The sequence below is a fragment of the Lepisma saccharinum genome, chromosome 29 (genome assembly GCF_977018435.1).
Source record: "Lepisma saccharinum chromosome 29, izLepSacc3.1, whole genome shotgun sequence".
Classification (NCBI taxonomy): Eukaryota; Metazoa; Arthropoda; class Insecta; order Zygentoma; family Lepismatidae; genus Lepisma; species Lepisma saccharinum.
Window position 1 is genome coordinate 38873097 of NC_139257.1, and position 18209 is coordinate 38891305.

Genomic DNA, 18209 nt, shown 5'->3' on the forward strand with positions numbered 1-18209 from the left:
AAATAAGAGAACGTTCAAGACAGTGAATCTAACTTCTCTTTCACAAATACTGTATGCAATGAATTAATTAATTTTAAGTTCTTTATTTTAGCAAAATATCTCTGTTCCCATTATTGAAGGAAATAGCCATTGTTCGTACATTTGTATAGTTATGTTATGATTTCATTGAAGCAGGAATACGTAAACTTTTCAAATGAACTCTTGTGTAAAGAATTATACATGTATCTAATTTATGAGAAGAAAAAAATATTATTGATTTTCTACAGTCAATTTACGTAGGGAGATGCCGGAGAGGTAATTGTTACCTTCTCAGCAATTGATCTACAAAGTGGCATAATGTACAGTGGGATCCATGACTATTTTCATTAATTTTTCTCCTACATTCTTATGTGTTTTTAAGCAATGGATTTTTATGTATGCTGGTGTAGAAGTTGTCAACAGCTTGTTTTGAGTTTTCTTTTAATTCTTGAAGCTCTTATTGGATCAAATAAAGTGCAGGAACATGGTGAGGGATAATTTGCATGGTAATACTCATAGATCCCGCTGTACAAGAGGCTTAGGCTAAAGAATATACCCCACAGAGAATGTACCCCCCCACTCTTTCCTGCACACTGGAATTAGGTTCCTGTGCAAGCCTCGTGCACACTTCTGACAGAAATGCATGCAATTAGCATGTTCTTTCAAATTCAAATTCTTCATTTGCCTGGGAGATGATAATGTGTTGCAACCCAGAATTGTCTGCGACTACATTTGTAACACTATACAAGAATTATTAGTACTGCACATCCACTATTAAATGTTATATTAGGGTTATTTTTTATTTTGCTGTCCCTCCTCTCAAATCTATATTCAGATGTAATTATTTCACTTTGCAAGGATAATGCACTGAGTTTCATATTTCAAATTTTCTTCCCCATCACACTCTAGATTTGTGTCTGCATTTTCCAGTTTCTTCAGTGTAAAAGAAACGGAAGCAATTTGCATGTAATGTTTACATTTTGTTGTTTGCTTTGTCCTCATAAGCTAAATTTAGGGAATTTAGGAATTTACTGCACTTTTTGCAAAAGAATATACTTCTTGTGTGCATCTTTGTTTATTTTATGATCTTCTTATAATTTCAGGTGGTAACTGAAGCAAAGAACCCATCACTCAGCAAAGAACAACTTTCCAGGCTAATATGAAGGATGCATATAACAATGGAATTTGTCAATATCTTTTGAAATAAAGATTGCTTCTTCTACATGATCTATTATTTTTAATTAATATCTATCCCAATAAAAATCACCATTTAGATATCCAGCAAACCTAGTGAAGTGAGAACAGTTAACCATTAAGCCACACAATGGCCTACTTTTTACCAGTTTCTAATTTGGCTTAATGATTGATTACCTGCTCTAACTTCAGGAGGTTCAGTTTGCTGTGTTTTTAATTGCTGATTACACTTGATTAATAACATAAATTTGCTACATTAACACTGGAAATCAATCTAAACCAACAATATTAAGGAATAACTGTGTGTCTGATGGTGTATTTGTGTGTCTATTTTTTTTCTTTTCATATTTCCAGTCCTATTTTTCACTGCTATGTAAACACTGGTAAGCATGAAACTTACAATCCTAGGTTTCAATCAATAATAACAATAATGAAACTTATGCCCTGTAGTAGCACCTATGTGCTTGGTGGAAGCATGATATATCATGCTATTCATTTTAAAACACGAGATGAACACTAAAATTGTGGTATGTTATTAGAGTATAAATTCTTTCATTTCTTTGCTTGTGTTTTAAAACTGAATATTATGCATTATGCTTTCAGGAAGCATGTATCTGCTGCTTTGATGTGTGAGTAGTCTCAGTGCTGAAAAATTTATCTACAGTGCTCACACTTTGTTAATAGTTCAACTGTATGGTTAATCTGTGTAGATTTAAGGGAGTGTTCTGAAGTGAGAATGACTCAAACAGGCTTTGATTTACACTTACTACTAGAAAAGTAAAATCCCCACTGCCCACAGGTTTCAATATTTCCTACCATGGATACTACTAGTGAATGTACATTGCAGGTTTACAAGTAAGTATTATATATTGTGATTTATTATATTTTTTTGCAAACTACTGTATTATAGAAAAGCTTAGCTAATGTATTTCAATGGCTTAAATTTATAATGTCAAAGTGATTTTAGTCACCATGAACATGTAACCTTTATAAATGCAATACATTGTGGAAAATAACACAGAATATAGTTTTAAGCCATTAAAAGTATGTTGCTATTGATATTGTTACAATGAAAAAAGAAGAAAAGCAAAATACCGACTGTTGCTATCACAGGAAATTTTCTGTAAAATTACGGTGAAATTATAGCATCCTTCACTGTTGCTATCACGGGAAATTTTCTGTATAATTACGGTGAAATGACAGTATCACTTACAGTACTTGAACCGTAACTGGAACGGTGAAATTTCTGTAATATTACGGTGCAATTTTGTTCATAATTACGGTGAAACCACTGTAATTTTACGGTGACGCCACTGGCGCCCGAGCTGCCGGTGAGGTCACCGTAAAATTACGGCTTCTTTTTTTACAGTGTAAGCTACTCACGTGCGATACAGCGAGATACTTTCAAGCTAACTGCCTAAGCTACTCACGTACGACTTCCCTGCCGAGGAGACAACGAGACTCATTCAATCTAACTGCCTAAGCTGCTCACGTACGACATCCCTGCCGGGGAGACAGCGAGACACATTCAAGATAATGCCTAAGCTACTCACGTACGACTTCCCTGCCGGGGAGACAGCGAGACACATTCAAGCTAACTGCCTAAGCTACTCACGTACGACTTCCCTGCCGGGGAGACAGCGAGACACTTTCAAGCTAACTGCCTAAGCTACTCACGTACGACTTCCTTACCGGAAAGACAGCGTTAGATATTAAACCTAACTGCCTAACAAGCCTTAAAATTAATTTGAAAATATTCTCCGGTTATTTTGTGTATTTATATTTACTTTGGGGCTGGAAACACTACACGGAATGACCTTGAAATGAAGTTGAGAAGTACGCGTTTGCTACTTACGTGGACTGCATTCTTCATGTGGCTGATGATCGTGGTGGGTTTCTTCGCCCGCGATGCGTCCGATTTGGACCGCGGTCGAATGAAGGCGTCGAACAGAGCAGGCTTCCGGGAAGGAGACGAGTGCAGTATGTCGTCACCTGACTTGCGTCGTTGGCGAGAGTCGCTGCTACCGGAGGAAGAACTTCCAGCGCCAACATGGAGGTGACGCGTGTGTGAGGACATGCTCCATGTCCCTGGAAGAAAAGGTTCAAGGGTGAAACAAAGCTGGAAGAATCAATGATCATTATTTCATTGTAAGCCTATTTTTCGCCCGGATAAGCTGATCGGGACTCTGCTTACACCAGAAGCGTCTCGTGAACGCATGCTGCGCATGCGTTAATTGTGGGAAAAAGGACAGCTTGCTCTGCGACGACATTCATGAGCATTTCTACATTCTAATTTCTTCATACAGGAGAAGTATAACTAAGCTTATATTACATTTCTTTGATCTGAAGTGACGCATGCGTCAATTGTGGGAAAATGATTATTACTTTCTTTCACTTCAAATCCAAGAAATGTAATATAAGCGTAGTTGAGCGCTCTCGTGTAAAATAAATACTTCTCCTATATGAAGAAATTAGAATGTAGAAATGCTCATTAATGTCGTCGCAGAGCAAGCTGTCCTTTTTCCAACAATTGACGCATGCGCATGAACGCCTCTGGCTTACACATTAAAATAGGAGCCTACTTCACTCGGAACATCAAACTATCTCTCGTTAAATGTTGAATGCATCTCGGAAAGTAGATGCATAACTTAAAATTACAATAATTCCAAATCATATCATAATAATGAATTCCTATCACTAATTATCAATAATAGTAATAATTAATTATTAATAATTACTAGGACTCTGATAGTTATGCACTAAAAAACACAAAATATGCATGCAAATATGCTCTAAAAAGCGTAAAATATGCACTCGAAAAACTAGTTTAATTTATAAATGCTGTATATTACAAACTATGAAACATTACATGCCAGGCAATGAATATGCATTATTCTGAATGCTCATTCGCTACACAGATTTTTTCAGCGTTAAATGACAATACAATACATTACATTACAGATCAAGATCAAGATTGCATTTGATAAAAACATAAGGTCTCAAATTTTCGAACTTGAAACTCCTTCTGTTTCAGCTAGAATAGTCTTATATTCAGAAAACACACGTTCCACTTCGCACGATACAAGTGGACTGTATTTTAGGGCAACACAGTCGGACACATCGTTCCAGTTCTTCCACACGTTGTCCACTTGCATGCAGAATTTTGAGGTGAGAATGACGTACTTGCCACATTTCATACAATCCAGGAAAAAGGAAGAAAGACAGAAAAGATAAAGAAAAGAGAAGCGAGGAGAAGAGAAATAAATACAGTATATGCTCGGTGTTGGTTGTGGGTACAAAAATATGCACATCAAATTATTTTTATACAATATGCACCTGCATATGAAATATGCATTTTTAGTTAAAAATCCTTAAATATGCATTTCCATATGCAATATGCATAATTATCCGAGTCCTATTAATTACTATTATAGATCCTAGCACAATTTATCAGCACTTAACATAATTTCGCAGATTAAACAGCACTGTTTCTTATCGACAGGTTGGCAACACTGTAGCACAGTCTTCCGCGGTCGAATAGTATACGAGTGTGTTTCAAAAGAGCATATTCACAGATTCCCAATTCACAAACTGCCTGAATTCCTTCCCGATTCACCGACCAAGACCCCCGGAGGAGCGTGACACGTCCAGTCTTATTGAAACTCTTCCAAGTTCACAGATACCTCCACTCCTCCCGTCCACAATACAAGGTGGGCAAGCTCTTGGGAGTCATAGGCGTGCGCACAGGGAGGCACTTGCTATCCCCCCTAATCATAGACGTCCGCAGTTTTCTTCCACAGAGGGACAAGCAAAGTATCATTCCATGGGGCATATTACGCCGATAATAGTGTTGCACCTTAAAAAATGCTACTTGAGTTTGAAATTATCTCATTAATGTAAATTACTATGACTGAATTCAAATTATAAGTGTGAAATATATACTTTTAAGTTTACATTCGATTTCTAAGGGAAGGTGTGGCCATCCTTGCCCCCCTTCCAGAAGTCTATGTCCCTACATTATTACACCTTCACCTAGAAATTTAGTGTAGAGGAATTTTATCGCCGTTGTTAAACGATATTATACTCGTATTGCTCCCTTCCCAAACTTGGACGAAAATCAATTCTAGGGGAGCAACACTGGGGTAAAAGAAAGCAAGACTAGTAGAATCGAAGAGTAGCAGGACAAAAAGATACTCAAGATGGAATTTGTTTTCACGTCTATCTTGCATTATTTCTTCCAGACGGCCAAGAGCACCTGCAGGGGGGACATAGGGACAATTGCCTTCCCTCGATATCAAGTTTTATACAAATAAAAATACATTTCGTAAAATTTTCTTGCTCGAGTGGCTCGCAATATCTGCTTTTCTTACAGTCTTGTCAAGTTAAGAGCTGTAGCTAGGAGGCGGCGGGAGTTGGCCCTGGGCTCCGAAATGATGAAAAAAGTTGTAAAAGAATGCCATGGCGGCCCATGAAGTTTTGTGCCATATTAAATCAATATTGCTTTCAATTTGCCAAACATGTTATCTATTTTTTTTTCTGTAATGCATTGTAATTACCAGAAAGAGAAGTTATAACTACTAAATACTTCAGACTTTTGCTGCTAAACAGTTTTATCTTTAAGTGTGCATGAACTGTTTGGAGGAAAGGAAGCGCGGCACATTTCAGAGACAATTTGTTTATTCCGTTTGGTGCCTCTATGTTGCTGCATTGTACAGGGCATTCCCTGACATTTGCTACGAGACTCGGCGGCAAGCGGCCCGGCGTTAGCGCTTGTCTTTCCCGGTGAACGGGTCCGCGACAGTCGCACGCTACAGTCTGCTTTTTTTCGCTCTCCCTGCCTTCGCTCCCTTTACCTTTCTGTTGACGTTGCAGACTGACGCCAGTATAATCCTCCCTCGGAAGTTGTGATGTGTCGTGTCCGTGTGTTGAAGATTGTGGCTTAATATGGCACCACAAAAGTTTACATTACAACAAAGGATTTATCTTGTCGAGTGTTACTTCGGAAACAGGGATTGTGGAGAAGTCCGACGACGTTTTGCAACGAAATTTCCTGGTGTTCCCGTTCCACATAGAACCACTATATTAAACCTCGTAAAAAAGTTTAGAGTAACAGGGTCAGTTCTGAATAAAAGTGGAAAGAAAATGGGGAAATCTAAAAAATAAAGAATACAAAGACAATCCGCACACCATCCGTGAGTTAAAAGAGAGTATTGTACGAAAAATCGGGAGATTTACAGTAGACGAACTTGCACGTGTAAATGCCAATTTCCTTCGGAGATGCCAGGAATGCAGTATGACGGTATCATAATGACTACCATCGTAATGTGAAAAATAAAATTATTCTCACTTGAAATCTACGATTTAAGTTCGTATTTGGTGGTTTATATTTGTACAAAATTAATTTACATCACTTTGGCTTTGTTATAATCGAAGTACATATGTAAACTTCAAACATTTAAAATATTTTTATAATTCAGCGATGTTATTTGGTTTGTGATGTATCAAGAATGTGCTTACCGTGAATTGCTTACCGTGAATTGCCAATTTATGCAAAATCGCACTTATGTTTGGTTTCAACAGCTTTTACTTGCTCATTCATAAGTATATGGGTACGAACATGTATTTAATATGTATTACTAACATGTACAAACCATTTGAAATAAGTTTTGGCAGAATTTCGACGATAAAGTTACGATTTGTTAAAATGAGCGCCTTGAAGAGTAATCCTAAAGTTGTGAAGTAATCCTAAATTGGAAACATAGCCAACTCACATATAGGGAAAAATCTAAGTTGTGCGTAAATAACCTTTTTCCCACCAAAATTGTAAAACTTAAAATAACTGTAAAAGGTAAAAAGAAAATACGTAAACATGTGATAGAATATTGTAATATATGTTTTATTGTATCTAATTTATTTTACAAGCATTTTCATGCATAATATCTGTACAATTCTATATTTGTCACTCGAAAAATTATAACAAGTTTGTATTCTGTGCTTAAGGTTGTAACAGTGTGAGTTTTGATACACTGCTTCATCGAAAAGATCACCGACGACGAGTATGGAGTCGCTAAATATTTCGGAGACCTAAAATTGGAAATATTTTTATATAAAAACAAGTTTTGTCCAAGAAATGTGAGAATATTGTAACAAAAAGAGCAGTAACGGTTTTTCGATCTTCAGAAAGGCCGTGAAGAACCTTAAAAGTGAATAGGACATTAAAAAGTGACCGGTCGTAAGGACGTTAAATGGCAGCCATCTTGTGTTCATAACGAACCTACAGATAAGTATTTATCGACATGCATGTAGCTACAAAATGCAAAGGCCTAATTTATTAATATGAATAATTGTCTACACTGAAATTGAAATATCTATTGAACTTACAAATATACATTATTTACTTCGTGACAATCGAGCGTTACGTGCCGATTTTCTCGTAAAAATCTTCGCAGGAATGAAATTATTTCTACGTGGTAATAAATTGACTTAATGTGATTAACGTGAAGAAAAACTAAAAAAAGTAAAGTATTCCCCTGTGCATTGCACCACGCCATGAAGGCGTATAGGGGGTGTGGGGGTAACGCCCCACACTTTCTTGATCCGGTCGTGAATGGGGGTGATGTGATCAGCATCACGCCCCTGACCGCCTTTACCCCCCAGGGTTTCCCCCAGGTACCCATGTTATTCGACGCTGGGTAGGCGCCGGGGCCGCTTCCACCGTTAGAAAATTTCCCGGATTTGAACCGGCCGGGGATCGAACCCGGGACCTTGAGCATGGTAGTCAGACGCGTTACCGACTGAGCCACCGCGGCCACTGAAGAAAAACTACAAATATGTATAATGTTATCATAATGCAATGTTTATGCTTCATTATATAAATGAGTGTGTACTGAATTTATGTATGAACTTTTTAAACTCAGTTGTTTAATTTTGTTTAAATACATCGTTCGTTAACACTTGATTTTGGTAATTTTCCTTATATTTTCAAAAGTGAATACAATTATTGTGCCAGTAATTTCAAACATATTAAATTTTAAACTTGAATTTCTCGTAACTTGTGATGTAAAGATTTAAAACCATTTTCATTATTTCCTTTTAAAAAATGACCTCGACTGTGTTATTCAGCACGCCGAGGAAAAATGTCGTATTAAGGTCATATTAGATTATGAGACTCATTTTGTCTCAATAATATTAAATTATATCGACTCATTTTCCATCTGTAAGATGATGATGTTAAAATATTAGTGTACCTATTATTAGATTGATGAGACTCATTTATGTCTCTTGTTGTTTAATGTATTCATCGTCTCACTTGGCATCATACATATTAGATTAGTGAGACTCATCTTGTCTCTTAATTTAGGAGGTAAATTGTTAAAAATACACATCTAATATAACGTCTCATATTAGATATATGAGACTCATTTAGTCTCAGTCATTATTAAAATAACTGCAACTCAAGTTACTGCCTTTTATAGTCTCATAAAAGTCGATGTTTGATTATACTAGATTATAAATTGTTCAATTTGTGTATTTACGTATTTAATTACTAAATTTGTTTCAACATAGCCTATAAGCAATGACGGAAATTGTTGAAAGAAATGTCACACTGACGGACATTGTGGGGTTGCTAAATTCACATAATACCAAAATTGACACAGCTTTGCATGCACTAACCGAAGCAAGTAAGGCTCATACTAAGGAGCTTAAAGATCTCAAAATTGAAATGGGTCAATATAGGAATGAATGTATAGTAAGAAATGACAAGGTAGTTAAAGATTTACGTACCCTTGACAATAAGGTCAATGGGGGGTTGGTTTCATTAGCTGACGATTTTGATAGCAAAATCGCAAGTGCCATCGAAGACCTGTCAAGGCAATTTGATTTGAAGTTTGAGAAATGTTTTAGGGCTTGTGAGGAGAATGATCTGTCTTTATGTACTGTTAGGAAGGATTTAGGACAGGTACATACTGCATTAGATCAATTACAGTTGAATAGACCATTTGTGAATATGATAGCTAGGGGTGATCAGCTTGATATGAGCGATGTTGATTACGAATCCGATGACGTAAGTCACGTCATTCTGTCATCCAAACTTCCACCTAATGTTAATAATCGTAGTGAAGATGATGATTGTCTAGAATACGTTAATTGTGCTCCAAATAGTGACATGTTGAATGATCGTGCAGTTTCTTACTTAAATGTTAACATTAGAAAGGCTATGTCACTGATCGAGTCTAGTTTAACAACTATGGTCAATAAAGTACTGACTCCTGTTACGGTCAGAACAAATATAACATCGAAGAATGGAAATTGGAATTCAAAGCAGGGTGTTTTTCATGAGCTTGATGCTAGACAGGTTGATCTAAATCATGAAAGCCATGAAGGTGTAAGTCGACCTAGTGTTGGTTACGTTCCACATAACTATGGTAAATGCACGCATCTTTCTGGTGCAATTTCTAATTCAGAAACTGATTGTGATGTCAACTCAGATCATGATAGTACATGCGTAGATGATGGTCCGTATTGTAATACTAGACTAGCTAATGAACGAAATAAGTTAAAGCATGACAAGTCAACTAGTAGAGTTGGACGGCATGTAAGTAATACATCTAAGATGACTCCTCCGACAAATGTTTCAAATGTTAAACATTCGGAAGTTGATCCGTCGAGAGATACATTAAAGGTTAGGTATAAGCCAATAATTAAACCACAAGATTTGAGGCATTTTCCTCATTTTGATGGTGTTTCTTCAGATATGATACCATCTGAATTTATAGAAAAGGTAGAGGAAAACCTGGAAATTTACAATGTTCACGAGAGTGAATATTTGAATTATTTACCTAAATTACTCACAGATTGTGCGCGTACCTGGTACATTGAAAATAAATCAAAGTTTAAGTCTTATCCTGAGTTTAAGACAGATTTCTTATCCCATTATCAAAACGATAGATGGAAATCTGTAAATTTGACTAAAGTTCTAAATTCACCTTATGATAAAGACAGTAAGGAGAACTTATTGCAGTTAGCGAATAAGAATTACAAAAAACTAAAATCTATACAACCACATGCTGATGAAGCTCATCTTATTGCTCAGTTGTCTTCGTTGTTACCTTACAAAATAAGTGAACACTTGGTGGTGAATAATATTCATACACTGAGACAAACATTGCAGGCCATAGAAAATTTTCAGTCTTTAAAAAACAATCCAATTAGGTATATGGATTCTAGTAAAGCTTATGGTAACCAGAAGTATAAATCTAAAATAGCTAATGTATCTATGATTAAGGAGCACAATAACCAAAGTATGTCGAACAGAAAAGAGATAAGAAACTTAGGGTGTAATAATGATGTAGGATCTGCTCGTAAATCCTATGGTAATGCTAGGACATGGGTAAAAAATGATCAAATTTCTAGAAAGGTAAATCTTGGTTCGAGGCAGGAAAACTGTTAGATGCTCCTGATACAGGAGGTGTCTTGAGCATCAAAGCGGTTGAAAATCCTCCTTTTCCCAAAGCTCAATATAATGCACACTCAAGTGAAATAAATAATGATCATCATTGTGATTTAGGTGAGTTCGTTCCTAAGTTAGGAGATCATCAATTACTTGGTGACAGTATGTTAGTTAGGTATGCTAACAGTATTTTAGGTTATAGATGGAACAAAAATGAAACTGCTTCCAGATTCATTGGTTTGTGTGTCTCGGGACAAACCATTGAAGATCTTCATAAACGTGTGTTAAGTGTTACGAAAATTTCAAACAAAATATTAATAATGATAGGCACCAATTAGGAAACGTAGCCTGGAACAAATGCAAGTGTCTTTCAGTAAACTCATGAGTACGTTGAAATCTAGATGTGCTGAGATTTCGATACTGTGTTTGCCACCTCTTCCTAAATATATGTCATTTCCTCATGAACAATTGTGGCAGACATGGAATAATTTCAATCTGTATTTGATGTCACTTCACGATGAGTTTAAAGTAAAAGTATACTATATAGCGCCTTTATTCTTCATGGAGAATGACTGCATAGATAACTCTTTGTACCAGAAATTCCTTGGTGACCCGACCAAAGGCAAAGTAGATATGATACATTGGAATTATTCGGGTATGACTAAGGTTAAACAATTTTTGTATAGTATGGGCTTTGGCTGTACACCTTGTACATCTAATGATAAAGTGAGTAGAGATGTAAAAGTGGAAGCTACTGTGCACAATGTCAATGTTAGTCATTTTAGGGATGCAAACAGCATTGAATGTTATCCCGATGAGGATAACGTTTTGTCTTTGCGGAAAAACTAACAAGCGACCTTTGTTTTAAAGTGGGTGATGAAGGTCAAGTTAATCATCCCACTACTGATAACATTAATCTAGGGAAATGGGAAGAATTTCATAACAGTGATGAATATGAATCAAAAGAAATTCCAACACCAATTAATGCTCTCAGCAGTAACACTCCTACTGCAAAATTAAAAGTTTTAATATTTGATAAATTTTATACTGCTCTCTGCGACACTGGCGCAGAAATAAGCCTCCTTTCTAATACTATTTGGAAAGAAATAAATATTAAGGCCAGTAGACCCAGACTCACACCTGCGGATAATGTGAGATTGGTGGATTTTTATGGTAATAAGAAGACCAAAGTATTAGGTATGGTTAAACTGATCATTCAAATAAGTAATTTGCAATGTTACGTTCAGTTTTTGGTGGTTCACAATTTACAAGTGGATATCATTTTGGGATTAGATGTGTTATATGCACTTCAAGCATCATTAAATTTTAAAGATCAAACAATAACATGTGGCTCCGATGAAGAACGCACTTTCGCGCACTTCATGCCAATTATTGAAGATGGTAAAAATTTATGTTATTTTGAATGTTCTCATGTCAATAAATATAATGGCTTTGAGGAAAAATCCATTAAGTTTAAAGATTGTATGAATAGGGCTGATTCGCTTACAAACGAACAAAAAACATTGTTCATAGAGTTACTACTCGAATATCAAGAAATATTTTCTAATAAGCCTGGTTTGTGTAACGATTACGTTCACAAAATGGTTTTAGATACAGATCTACCTATTGTAGGCAAAAATTATCCTATACCTTTTGCTTATAGAGATCAAGTACGTGAACAAATAAAAATCATGCTTGATTGGGATGTTATTGAGTTGTCTAATTCAGAATATCTGTCTCCACTTTTAGTAGTTCCTAAATCTGGGGGAGGTATCCGTTTATGTGTTGATCTCAAAAGAGTAAACTAGCATGTTAAGCTTATTCAAGTGCATCCCATAAAAATACAAGACTTATTGGTAGAATTCCAAAATTGTAAATACTTCACTTCGGTGGATTTATTGAATGCTTTTTGGCAAATTAATCTACATCCTGACAGCAGAAAATATACTGCGTTTATGTTCGACGGTATCCTATATCATTTTAAAAGAGTTGCATTTGGTTCAGTAAATGGTACAGCTGTATTCGTCGATGCGTTAAATCGTGTGCTTAAGGACTGTAGAGATTTCGTGGTAGTTTATGTTGATGATGTTATCATAAAATCTCAGGATTTTGCATCTCACATAATGCATGTAAGAACAGTTCTTGAAAAATTGAAGCAAGCAGGCATGACGTTGAAACTTGAAAAATGTGAGTTTTGTAGATCAGAAATTAAATTTTTGGGTCACATTATTACTTCGCAGGGGTATAAGAAAGATCCTAAGTATGTAGATTCCATTGTCAATTTGCCTGTGCCCAATTCAGTTAAGCAACTGCAAAAAGTCCTAGGTTGTTTTAATTGGTTGAGCAAATACATAAAAAATTATGCCATCATAGCACAACCTATGTATGACTTGTTGAAGGCTGGTAAGAAATGGCAATGGAATGGCCAAGCTTCTACAGCTTTTAAAACACTAAAAGATAAAGTTAGTGAACAAGTACTTTTATCTTTTCCTAACTTTTTACACACTTTTTATGTTCAAACCGACGCATCAATAATAGGTGTTGCAGGATACTGCTATCAGATGATAGATGGTATTATTAGACCTCTCGGTTTCGTGAGTAGATTGCTCAGAAGTTATGAAAAATCATACACTTCTACAGAGTTGGAGGTTTTAGCCATATTGTTTACTATTGATAAGTTCTGTTCTCTGTTAAAAGGCAGACATTTCTTTATCATAACTGACCACAAATCATTTACCTGGTTAGAAACGGCGCACACATGGAATGCACGTTTAACTCGTTGGTTTGTACAATTACAACAGTATTCCTTCCAAGTTCAATACTGTAAAGGGTCGGAAAATATAATTGCTGATGTTCTAAGTAGAACATTTCCGATGCAAGAAGGCCTTTTGTATCATGTAAATTCTTTGCAATTTAAGGAAATAGTAGAACCTTTCATTGATATAGAAGATTTGATAATAGCCCAAGAAAAGGATGAAGAATTGAAGGAAATTAAGCAGTATATTTTGCACTCCTCAATTCTTAATAATAATCCAAGAAATAGGACTTGGAATGAACGTTATCTTCTAAGGGACAATATTTTGTGTGTTAGAGACTTTCATAACATTCAAAAAATTAGAATTTGTATTCCAATTACATTAGTAGGTTCAATTTTGAACAAATTTCATGACTTATCGGGACACTTTGGTGCTAGTCGTACACTTTCTCAAATATATAGATACTTCCAATGGAAAGGTATGAAGAAAGATGTACAACAATATGTAGCAGACTGTGATTTATGCATTCGTACTAAACCGAACAAGCATCCATCTAAACATTTAGCCAAAGTACACATTACCGACAAGCCTGGGAAAATATTGTTCATTGACTTACAAGGTCCATTCACAATGGGTCCTAAACGTGAACGCTTCTTATTTACTATATTGGATGCAGCTTCCAGGTATTTGGTGGCATATCCAGTGACAAACAGTAATGCTGTTATGGTACTGAATAAATTGTGCCATGTATATTTTGTACATCTTGGTATTCCAGAAAAAATAATTTCTGACAATGGACCGCAGTTTGTTCATGTCTTTTTAATACCAAAATGAAAGAATATGGTGTCAAACTTATGTTTACTCCACCTTACCATCCTTCATCCAACATGGTTGAACGGTATCATTCGGAACTTAACCGTTTAATGAGAGTATTGTGCACAGATAACCATGCTAAATGGCCACAGCAAATGACCATGGCTTTGCATTGGTTAAACAATACAATCTCCTCACAAACTGGTTTCGCTCCAATAGAATTAAGGTTAAATAAGGAACCTAACCTACAAATAGGAGATGTCATATTTGATGATAGTACACATCAGTCATGGAATGACAAACTGCTTATGGCTCAGATTAAAAGTCATGCAGCTAGATCCAATAAGTTAAACAAATTAAATAGTAAGCAACAAGATAAAATATCAATTTCTTCTGGAAATCTTGTTTTTATCAGAAATAGACAAAGAGATATGGATGATAATCCAATTAAAAAATATTGTTTTCTGTATGAAGGTCCATACTTATGTATAAAAAACTTTGGTGACTCTCGTATATCTGCCTTACGTTGCAGTGATGGGATTCTTCTGGAAAACATTGCTATTGAACATGTAAAATTATGGAAATGTTCCAAAGACAAGAAAATTTCTTGGTTGAACACTTTGCATAATGCAAGTAGCACACATAAAGATGTAGTGCAAAATCTCCTTGAAGCATCAATGCGAGAAAAGGATGATGTTTCTTCATCTGTCATTACAGATGTGTGTACAGTTTGTTCTTGAAACAAACTTGCCATTATTGAGGTTAGCCAAAGTCGGTAGTACACCTCGTACAAGAATTTATAATGTGCTTAAAAAACTCTCGTAGTTATTCCATGCTTTTAAAGGTTGGCCCGTAAGTGGTAGTATACCTTGTGCATGAAATGAAAAATATTTTAAGGTTGATGACTCTTGTGGTTGTCCAGTGTTAATGAGGTGGGCCTAAAATTGGTAGTACACCTCGTATAAAAATATTAATGTGTTAAGTAACTCTTATAGTTATTCAATATTTTTCTTTGGTTGGCCTATAAATGGTCGTACTTTAAATACATTTTTATTAGAGTAATAATTTAGATTTAGTTGTTAGGATTTACCTTATGGACTGTGAGATACTTAATAAAATTTAAAACAAATTCAGTGCATCAAAGTCACACTTTAGCAATATTTGTTAGTTGAACAGTCTTAGCATATAATTTCACATATATTTGTCCAAAGAACAAGCTACTCAAGTTTTAGTTTATAACACCTAGGAAATGGTACCATGAATCCAGAAGCTAATTTTAATGTGCAAATTTTGAGTAATTTGATTTCATAAGCTGAATCAAATACTCACAGTATGTTGCAAAAGGTAAGCAAAGAGATCCATGAGTTGATCCGAGCTTGTTGCACATGCTGACATGCCATAGAGCATGAAAACTTTGAGTTGGTTCACGTAAAAGGCAATGAGTAAGTCCTATAGTGCCACTCAAGAAACTTAATGTGAACGGTGTTGTAATATGAATTATTTAAAAAGAGTAGTGAGTTGGTTCACGTAAAGGCAATAAGTAAGTCCTATAGTGCCACTCATGAAACATAATATGAAGAGTGTTATAATGTGAATTATTTTAAGAGTGTAGTTATATTTTTATTAGCACAGAATATTGGATGGTACATTTTCCTCACAAGTTGAAACCTTACTCAAGCAATTTCTTTTGTATACTTTGGTTAAACTACTAAGACATTATTTGTACTGGGCAGATGAGTTGTACTGGAACGTTAAGATTGACTTCATGAAATGTTTCGCATACTTAATAGGACCTGGCTTTTTGGGATATTGATTGCTTAATTAGTAACCTGGTAAATGGTCATTCTACTTGAAATCATAGTGCACACAGTTTTGACATTATGTAAACTCTAAAATACTGATTTAATTTTCAATCGAAAGTTTTCTCACGTCCACAGCAGTGTGAATTTCCTATCAACAAAGTTTTTGTTCAGAATAGTATTGAACTGGTTGTTATATTTTTTTTTTGTTTGTCAATGTTATTGAGCAGTAACCATCTTATTTTAAGTGGTGAAGATTGACAATAAAATATTAAGCAGTAACCATTCTATTATAAGTGGTGAAGATTGACAATAAATTAATATACAGTAACCATGTATCTTGAATGGTGAAGATTAGAAATAATTTGGTACAGTAGCCATATTATGAGTGGTGAAGTTTGTTAGTATTCTCTCATATAAACGATGGGTTAAAATAATAATATTCTTTGTATTCGTTTAACTAAGGTGTTGATGTATAATTTTTTTGTAGCTCACTCTACTAGTAATGATGTAGCTACAAATGTGTTAACGTATTAATCTTTTCTTTGGTTTCTAATTTGACATATAATATATGATTTGCAATTTAAGTTCACCATAACTTTGAAGTTTGAACTTCATTTTTCATGCAATATAATGTGCCATGATACAATTGTCTTTATAATTAGTTTGGCTTCACAAAGTTTTAAAGTTTATTAATATGTAGGTTATAAGCATGTTGCCATATAATGTTGGTATTGTATTGGTACTCTTTTCATTTAGCAATTTTTGTTTTCTTGCAAATAACACATCATATGTTGATTTCAAAAGTTGTTACAAGTTTATAAAATTGTAAATAATAGTTTGGCGTGGGTAAGCCCATTGGGCGCCAGTATGACGGTATCATAATGACTACAATCGTAATGTGAAAAATAAAATTATTCTGTCACTTGAAATCTACGATTTAAGTTCGTATTTGGTGGTTTATATTTGTACAAAATTAATTTACATCACTTTGGCTTTGTTATAATCGAAGTACATATGTAAACTTCAAACATTTAAAATATTTTTATAATTCAGCGATGTTATTTGGTTTGTGATGTATCAAGAATGTGCTTACCGTGAATTGCCAATTTATGCAAAATCGCACTTATGTTTGGTTTCAACAGCTTATACTTGCTCATTCATAAGTATATGGGTACGAACATGTATTTAATATGTATTACTAACATGTACAAACCATTTGAAATAAGTTTTGGCAGAATTTCGACGATAAAGTTACGATTTGTTAAAATGAGCGCCTTGAAGAGTAATCCTAATGTTGTGAAGTAATCCTAAATTGGAAACATAGCCAACTCACATATAGGGAAAAATCTAAGTTGTGCGTAAATAACCTTTTTCCCACCAAAATTGTAAAACTTAAAATAACTGTAAAAGGTAAAAAGAAAATACGTAAACATGTGATAGAATATTGTAATATATGTTTTATTGTATCTAATTTATTTTACAAGCATTTTCATGCATAATATCTGTACAATTCTATATTTGTCACTCGAAAAATTATAACAAGTTTGTATTCTGTGCTTAAGGTTGTAACAGTGTGAGTTTTGATACACTGCTTCATCGAAAAGATCACCGACGACGAGTATGGAGTCGCTAAATATTTCGGAGACCTAAAATTGGAAATATTTTTATATAAAAACAAGTTTTGTCCAAGAAATGTGAGAATATTGTAACAAAAAGAGCAGTAACGGTTTTTCGATCTTCAGAAAGGCCGTGAAGAACCTTAAAAGTGAATAGGACATTAAAAAGTGACCGGTCGTAAGGACGTTAAATGGCAGCCATCTTGTGTTCATGACGAACCTACAGATAAGTATTTATCGACATGCATGTAGCTACAAAATGCAAAAGCCTAATTTATTAATATGAATAATTGTCTACACTGAAATTGAAATATCTATTGAACTTACAAATATACATTATTGTCTTCGATTTTTACTTCGTGACAATCGAGCGTTACGTGCCGATTTTCTCGTAAAAATCTTCGCAGGAATGAAATTATTTCTACGTGGTAATAAATTGACTTAATGTGATTAACGTGAAGAAAAACTACAAATATGTATAATGTTATCATAATGCAATGTTTATGCTTCATTATATAAATGAGTGTGTACTGAATTTATGTATGAACTTTTTAAACTC

The 18209-nt window shown here is 34.9% G+C and overlaps 1 protein-coding gene across 1 annotated transcript in view; it reads right to left on the reverse strand.

The window, feature by feature from the left end:
* Nucleotides 1–864: 864 nt before the first annotated feature.
* The window catches only part of LOC145981467 (uncharacterized), a 328223-nt gene continuing 310878 nt past the window's right edge, over nucleotides 865–18209 (reverse strand). The window contains exons 3-4 of the mRNA XM_083114698.1: nucleotides 3068–3300; nucleotides 865–951 (exon numbers count right to left, since the gene is read on the reverse strand). Of these exons, the coding sequence (XP_082970824.1) occupies nucleotides 865–951; nucleotides 3068–3300 (320 nt within the window). The remainder of the gene's footprint in view (nucleotides 952–3067; nucleotides 3301–18209) is intronic.